The sequence below is a fragment of the Acipenser ruthenus genome, chromosome 6 (genome assembly GCF_902713425.1).
Source record: "Acipenser ruthenus chromosome 6, fAciRut3.2 maternal haplotype, whole genome shotgun sequence".
NCBI lineage: Eukaryota > Metazoa > Chordata > Actinopteri > Acipenseriformes > Acipenseridae > Acipenser > Acipenser ruthenus.
The window spans coordinates 30,239,168-30,248,155 of NC_081194.1; the positions used below are offsets into that span (position 1 = coordinate 30,239,168).

At 37.6% G+C, this 8,988-nt stretch overlaps 1 protein-coding gene across 1 annotated transcript in view; it reads right to left on the bottom strand.

Annotated features, from left to right (window-relative positions):
* LOC117411432 (G patch domain-containing protein 2-like) overlaps positions 1 to 8,988 on the bottom strand; it is a 50,275-nt gene that overhangs the window by 20,849 nt on the left and 20,438 nt on the right. The window contains exon 4 of the mRNA XM_059025949.1: positions 927 to 1,109. Within this exon, the coding sequence (XP_058881932.1) occupies positions 927 to 1,109 (183 nt within the window). The remainder of the gene's footprint in view (positions 1 to 926; positions 1,110 to 8,988) is intronic.

The following is an 8,988-nucleotide window of genomic DNA, read 5'->3' on the forward strand; positions in this document are numbered from 1 at the left end:
AAGCATCTTAAATGCAAAATAGAGAATGAAATGAATTATATATATATATATATATATATATATATATATATATATATATATATATATATATATATATATATATATATATATATATATATATATATATATATATATATATATTGGCCATTTATAAACCACAAACATTCTGTAATTGATGGGAATACATTATATTACATTTAGTATGAAACTTCTTAAAATTAGTCCTAAATAGTTACAAAAAACTGACTGCAGGAGCTCAAAGTTTTAGTCAAAGACAGCACGGGGGATATTGAAACTCACACACTTGGTAAGAACATAATTCGTTATTGAAAATCCATAGCGTTTCAATAGTTTGTTCCCAGCTTTACCGATGAATAGTCCTATAAATGCAGACGTTCTTTAAAGATCAAGTAACTTTAAACCACAATTTAAATTGCAGACAGGTCTGTTTCATTCACAGTACGGTAATTAATTCTATTTGTACAACTGCCTGCTAAAACAACACAGATTGTCATACAGTAGTGTAGGGAAATATAATTATAAATACAGAACTGACCCAATATGACTTCTGGTCAGGCTGTTCTTGTCACACACAGCTTCCCTTTTGGTTTAGATTTACATTAAGTGTCTCTAATTACTGTGTATTTACATTGTAGTTACTTAGTAAATATCATGCATACTTACACATAATTACTAATGTTATTATGTATAGTTACAAGTAACTCCAACCTAACCCTATTGTAAGAAAAAAGGCAGGAAAAAAGGAACGTAAATTCCCAACTCTCACCACACTTTCCAGTAACGTGAGATTGACAGCCTAATACTTCACAGTTCAACTTTGGGCCACTAGTGGCTACCACTCAAGCAAACAAGTAAAACCATTTAATAGCCTAACAGCACCAATGGGGAATTAGAGTGCAACTGACCTCTTTGGGCTGACTCTGACATAAGGGGGAAGGAGCCAGTTAGGATGCTCTTGAAGACTGGATCAGACAGCTCTTTCTCCATCTCTGAGGAGTCCTCTTTTTCCCACCAGGGGATGACCCCAGCGATGCCGCAGGCCCCTCCAGACTCGCCCTCGAAGAACCAGTCACTCTGCTCATCGTCACCTGAATGAATTTAATTAAACCCCACAAGACGCATTGTCAAGGAAAACTGCACTTTAAGCCGGTCCCACAGTTCTCTTTTGTCAGAGCTGCTTTACTGTAATTGAAACCAAACATAATTGTTAGTACGGTACAACTTTACAAAGGCATTCTCTTTTCCATACAGTGCAGGCACGTATGTGTATGTAAAATAATTTAACTTACAGGCTCATTTGGAAAGCGTATGGGTTTCAAATATATTTAACTGTTTGATATCCAACTTTGTGTGACTTGTATGATACTCCAATTTCAGCTTTGGTCAGCGCTTTCATTAACACCTTAATCAGTTTTGAAATAGCTTAGTTTTTTATATCTTTTTGTGGCATACTGGAAAAAAAAATAGATAGATACAAGACATAAGACATGCATATAATTCATGAATTGCTAATTGTTATGCACAGATGATCAGATTACAAGAATAAGCTAAGATGAAAACCCTTTTATTTTAACACTAATTATTACTATTTAATATTGTAATTATTAGTAAAAACATTTTTTCAATTCCAATTCTAATTGAAACATTTAGCAAAGAATGAGGTGGTTTTTTTTTTGTTTTGTTTTTTACTTGGTTCAGGGTGAAAGGCAACGCCTCACCTTTGTTCTCCTTGTCAATTATCTTTTATTTATTATTTTTTATTTTGGTGCTTGGAATGTTTAGCTCATGAAAGCTGAAGGACAATGGCACTGCCTATAGTCAAAGCTGTGTGAGCACATATCAACCCTGTTCTGAACACTCCTTGACTTTCAGTCTTGGACCTCAAGCATTTTCATTTCACTTGTGGCCTGAGCCAAAGACAAACCTGGGCTTGAAAGCCTGCTGCACTACCTACTCCCAGATACCACTTTTCATTTTTAGATATTAATTCTGACTTCTCAAAAGCAGTAAGACCTTTAATACAGAGAAAAGATCAACATACTGGACAAATAGATGTTCACATACAAACTCTATCCTTTCAGCCCTATCCAAAGTACAAGAAAAGTGGCAGCTGGACATTTCACTACATCATACAGTGCTCTAAAGTGGCCTTCAAGGAGTGTGTTAGACAGGGTCAGAGGAGAACATTGAAAAACAATTGTATACATTACTTAAACTGCTTGCAGAAAGAGAAAGAACAGGTAAACACTGTTTATGAAATAGTATTAATAATAATAATAATAATAATAATAATAATAATAATAATAATCTGCAAGTTTGGCCTGATCGAAATGTTAGTTAATTAATTTCTGTTTTACAGGTAGGGCATAAATTATATAAAAAAGTGGTCTTTGAGTGTCTATCCTTCCTGCAATTTGGACACTATGACAGCTAGGTCACTTTCTATTAAAGGTATGAGTATTTGCAAGAGTGCTTGCCTATTCAACTGATCCAAGATAAGACAACAGAGAAGCCTTCCTTTCTAGTCACACAATGTGAGAGGACTGATCCGACTTCAAACTCCTCACTCCACATGTAACCTTACAGTACTTATCATTAAGAGGGCACACTTGGGAATGTCATCTTTTCACAGCCTGAAAACAAAACCTTACCTTGAACAATCCTATCCCTTAGCAATTACCTAGAAAGTCAAAATTTTAAAATGATTTGCCAACTTCCGAAGCTTCTCTTCTATTTATTCACATGATGTTGCCAACCTCCCAATCAAACTGCATCTTAAAACTACTGAACGATGCTTGCTGTAACAGAAATAAATTGATGTAGGGGTTAAGGAAAAATTATTTCTAGCCTGTTCAATTCTAGGTTTTCCTTATTCTGTTTTAATGATCTAAAGAGCGGCAGATTTTACAACTAGCCTTTAACTATATATTATTCCTACTGATTAACTGGTTGGCCATGGTGTCCTTGGCTCACCGCGCACCAGCTCCCCCTGTAGACTGGCCGGACGCATGCGGGCTTGCCTGTAACCTGCCCAGAGCTGCGTTGTCCTCCGACACTGTAGCTCTAGGTTGGCTGCATGGCGGGCCTGCAGAGTGAAAAGAAGCAGTCGGCTGACGGCATACGGTTTGGAGGACACCGTGTGTTCGTCTTTGCCACTCCCTGGTCAGTATTTTAGGCTCAGCGGTGAGCTGAACCTAAAATACAATTGGATATTTCAAACTGGGAGAAAAACGGGGTAAAATCAATTGCCACTATTAAATAATTTTAAAAAAAAGTATAAAAACGGCCATTTCCTCACATTACGTTTCATTTTTCAATGATGTATTTCTTTTTTTAAAGAAGTCCAATTGTACCAAACTTAATTGTTGTCTTTACTATTACTATAGTTCTTAGTTGTTAGACTTGATGTTAGTAATAAGAGTACGGTAGCATTACTACTTAGAAAGAACTATTGTACGACTTCTGGCTGGCATACATATTTGCAATCTGTTTTTGATATAACCTTTTCCAGCTTTACTGTGTTTGTTTCCTTGGTTTGCAAACCATGTTTACAGTATATGTTGCTGCATGAGTATCTGAGTGTTACTCAACCTGTGCAAGATGCACAACTTTGATACTGCTGTTTTTTGGGTGAGCGTACATCTCGTTTGGGGAGGTGTTAAGAAGGGGATGGGAGGCTCCTCTCATATAGGAGCTGGGTTGGGACTGACAATGGAGCTTAAGGTTTTTTTTTTTTCTTTCCAGTCAGACAAACACCTATGTGTCCTTGTTTTTTTCAACATTCCAATTCTCCAAATGGGGGGATATACTCTCTTGTCCAATATTTTTATTTTTACCCCTATCAGTGAATGGTAAATAGAAGAGTTTTGGCAGGCGAGAGCCCTATTAACTTCATCACCTGGAATGTCAAAGGGTTTCACCCAGTTAAAAGAAATAAAGTACTAAGCCATCTTTTACATCTAAAAAGTAGGAATAGCTTTCCTCCAAGAAACTCACTTCTGCACTACTGATCAATTTCAAATTCGTAGAGGATGGGTGGGGCAGCTGTTCCACTCTAAATTTCATTCCAAATCCAGAGGGGCAGCAATATTGATTCATAAAGATATTCCTTTTACTGTTAATCAAGTCATAGCTGACTCTAATGGAAGGTATGTGATAGTGACAGGTAATCTCTTTAATAGTCAGGTGATTCTGGCCAATGTGTATGCTCCCAATTGGGATGACAGTTTATTTTCAAATTACTTTCATCTTTGCCACACCCACTATTTAATTCACACCCACTATTTAATTCTTGGAGGTGATTTTAATTGTGTGCTTAATCCTAGTCTGGATCGCTCATCTACAAAACCTGCTTCCCTTTCAAAATCGGCCTTAGCCATATGTTCCTTCCTAGACCAGTCTAGGTTACCGGATCCGTGGAGATTTATGTTTCCTACTGCTAGGGACGATTGTTTCTTTTCTCCTGTCCACCACTCTTTCCCGTATAAAGTACTTTTTGTTGGATAATAAGATTCTTCCATTGGTCAAAACTTGCTCCTACCACAGCATTGTGATTTCTGTTCATGCTCCTGTATCAATAGAGCTATCCTTCCCCGACTGTTCTTTTTGGCATAAGACCTGGCGACTGATGGAGAATTTGTCCGGTTTATCTCTACTGAAATATAATTTTTCACTGAAACGAATTCCACCCCAGAGATCTCCAATTCCTCTTTATGGGAAGCCCTTAAATCCTATCTGCGGAGCAGATAATCTGTTATACCTCTGGAGTAAAAAAGAAAGAATCTGCCAGACTTTCTGAACTTGCTGACCTTATTTTACAACTAGACAAGCATTATGCTTCACCCCCTACGCCTGACCTTTACAAGGCGCGTCTTCTCTACTGTAGACCAACAATCAAAAACTGCTCTGGAGGAATCAATCTCTCTCTTCGATCTATGCAAAATGGAAAACCTCCTGGCCCGGATGGATTCTCAGTTTCACTTTCCCCATTGCTTTCTTCTGTTTTCAGGGAATCATTTTCCTCAGGACTCCTCCCTCCTATATTTCTACAAACTTCTATATCTCTCCTATTAAAGAAAGACAAGGACACCCTCCACTGTGGATCATATAGACCGATCTCTCTCCACAATGCTGATTTTAAAATCCTCTCCAAAGTTCTGGCCCAGCGTCTCGAACAGGTTCTTCCCTCTTTAATTTCATTGGATCAAACTGGCTTTATAGAGGGAAGAAACTCTTTCTTCAATTTATGTAGACTATTTAATATTATTTACAACTAAATTTCCCCCAATGTATCTCTTGATGCAGAAAAGGCATTTGACCGCGTTGAATGGAATTATCTTTTTGCCACACTTGAAAAAAAAAAGGAGGGGGGGGGCGTATCTCATGAATACTGATAGACCTGACACCACATAGATAACACAGACATACACAAACAAGACAGCTGCTTCTGCATCCAGCGCTCAGAGAATATCACAGACATTTGCAGAGCTTTTTGAGATGTTATAGTAATAAAATAACGACTTGGATCGCATTATTGAGGAGTTTGGTGATAAAACAAGTGATCAAGAGATGATTTATTGGTATGTACTATTATTATGAGTTATTTGAAAAATATAGCGAACGAGGGGTGGGGCGGTGCTGGAGATGCAGTACTGAGTGTCCTGTTGCTATGCAGTGCCTTTTAAAGCTGTTTTACTGTGAAAAAAAATACTTTTAAAACAGGGCGTCTAAAATAAACTGCGCGTGTGAAAATAAATCGGACCTGACGCGCCTGACACGCGCTGAATAAATGGACCGCAAAGGGTTAATGGATCAAGCTGTTGTATGCATAGCCATTGGCTTCTGTCTGTACTAACAATATACAGTCCAAGTACTTCCTACTCCACCAGGGGACAAGACAAGACTGCCCCCTTTCCCCATTACTATTTGCTGTTGCTATGAACCTCTGTCTATCTCTCTGCGTCACTCTCAAGGATTTGAGGGAATCATAAGAGGAGATCAAGAGCACAAAGTATCTTTATATGCAGATGACCTCCTCTTATATATCACAAACCCAATCTCCCCCCTTCCACATGTTTTGTCAATTTCTGACCAATTTAGGAGACTCTCTGGTTACAAACTGAACTTACATAAGCAATGTAAGTAGTGGTTAGGGCACTGGACTCTTGACCGGAGGGTCGTAGGTTCAATCCCTGGTGGGGGACACTGCTGCTGTACACTTGAGCAAGGTACTTTACCTAGATTGCTCCAGTAAAAACCCAACTGTATAAATGGGTAATTGTAAGTAAAAATAATGTGATATCTTGTAACAACTGTAAGTCGCCCTGGATAAGGGCGTCTGCTAAGAAATAAATAATAATAATAATAATAATAATAATAATACATAAAAAAGTGACTTATTCCCTATTAATACAATCGCTTTGCATCGACCCTCTACACTCGTCCCCTTTAAGAAGGTGTCTGGTAGTTTCAAGTACTTGGGCATATCAGTTACTCCTACTTTTTCCTCCCTCTTTAAGGCTAGTTTCACACCACTGCTTTAACGCAGCAGACAAAGCTTTGCCCGCTGGTCTGCTCTACCCCTGTCACTTGCTGGTCATATTAACCTGATTAAAATGAGTGTGCTCCCCAGATTTCTGTATCTTTTCCAGAATATCACAATTTTTATTACCAAAAGTTTCTTTAATTTGCTTGACAAAATTCTCTCAATTTCTGTGGGAAAATAAAAAGTCCCTAATATTCAGAAAGGTTTTCTTCAAAGACTGAAGCATCTGGATGGTGTGGTTCTACCAAATGTTCTATTTTATTATTGGTCAGCCAATAGTCATAAAATCACATATTGGACACAACACAACTCTGATAACAGAAGCCCAGTCTGGGTGGATCTGGAAGCCTCCTTCTGTCAATCATCCTCCTTATCTGCCCTGGCTTGCTCTTCCATCCCGGTATACACAAGTCAATTTAGCGCTAATCTTACAGTCCAGCAAACCCTTAAAAATCGGGTCTCAATTTAGCGCTAATCCTATTGTCCAGCACACCCTTAAAATCTGCTCTCAATTTAGCGCTAATCCTATAGTCCAGCACACCCTTAAAATCTGGTCTCAATTTAGCGCTAATCCTATACTCCAGCACACCCTTAAAATCTGGTCTCAATTTAGGCGACATGTTGGCCTACAGAGAGCCTCCATATGGCTATTCACGAGCTATTTTGTGTTTTGGTGTTTTTATGCGGTTTTGATGTCTAAAAAGTAAAAAGATTTAGTTTATAATACTGAAAATGTACATTTAAACCATGGCGATGAATACAATACTTTTCAAGTAACCTGGCTTTCACAATTTGACTGGCTGCAGTAAGTCTACGCCTTCAGAAAATAAGATGTACTGCAAGATTTGTGTCCAGTATGACAAAAGCCAGAGTGGCACATTTGTGACTGGGTTGTCTACCTTTAAGATAGTCAATTTTAAAGTGCATGAAAAATCAAGTAATCATTATAACTGTGTGAAACTGATGAAGGCAAAGACTGCCAAACACCTCTGTGATTGTAAAGCTAAAAGTGCTTTTTAGAACAGCTCACGCTCTTGCAAAGCATGCACGCCCGTATTCTAATTTTGAAAAGATGTGTGACCTGGATGAGGCAAAAGGATTAAATGTGGGGAAAACCTATAGAAATTCTAAACAGGCACAGGAGTGTATACATGGTATTGCAAGGACCCAGCATCCAGCCGAGTTAACCAGAATGGCAACTGCTAAATATTTGTCGGTTATCTCGGACAGTTCTACAGATAGTTCCATTACTGAGGCTATGCTGATATGCTACATGAAGTATGTGGTTAACAGACTTTATTGGGGTTTGGAATGTGGGGAAGGTAGACACAGAAACCCAATCAATGTATCTGGGAATGAGCATTAATGTTTATTGTATCTGTTTGATTTTTTTTAAATACATTTATAAGTGTTCATTTTTTAAGAAAATAATACTTAAGCCTAATATTTCAGGGACCCCAACAGCTGTTGTTGATTCCAACTCAGGAACTTCCCATAAGGACTAGCAAGTTTCAAAAGGTACTAGTGCTTCACTCTACCATAAAAGTGCTGCTCTGAAATACAGATCTGTCTCCTGCAGGGAATCCAAAGGTGTTCTATGAGAAAAACAGTACTTAGCAGTCGATAATGGTAGATAATTAACTTAATTCCATGATTTGTATGGAATTATAAATTGAAAACAATCACGAACAGATGTGACTAAATGAAATTAATTTGATTGAGTTCATTATGAAATGGTTTTGAAAAAGCTGATCTCAAATGAAAGGTGATGGTATAATAAAAAACACAGAGGGGAATGCATTATTTTTTATTTATCCAAGTCAAGTCAAATATGCTATTCATAACCACACACTGCTGCAAATATTACAAGCATATCTACTTAGTGAAGTAGACTGTTTCAAGAGGTAGAAGGTGGGTTGTGTGTAGCCAAAAATATTGTTGGGAATGTAAACAAACAGGACTACCATCATGGCTTTCTGATACCGTATTTACTCAAATGTAAGTCATCCCTGAATTCAAGTCGCACCCTCAAATTCGAAAACCAAGTGCGCCAGAATAATTGAATAATGTTTAAATGTAAATTGGTCCCCTAACTGAAAAAACCCTGAATCCAAGTTGATACACCCAAATTTTTACTTTTATTTCGGTCAAAAAAAGTGTGGCTTAAATTTGAGTAAATATGGTAATTATGGAAGAATGCAGTTAAAAAACCAATGAATAATATTCCAGTGTAAAACTGTACATGAATGTGGGAACTGCAGCTTTAAATTACAGCAGGACTCACATGCCAAAAAACATATTACAGAACAGTAAAAAGACATTTTGTACTAGACATTATACTACAGCTGAAATTTGAAAGTGATTAAAACAAAATGGTTTTGTTTTCTAAATCCTGCAACATTCAATACTTGAGAAACTGCATG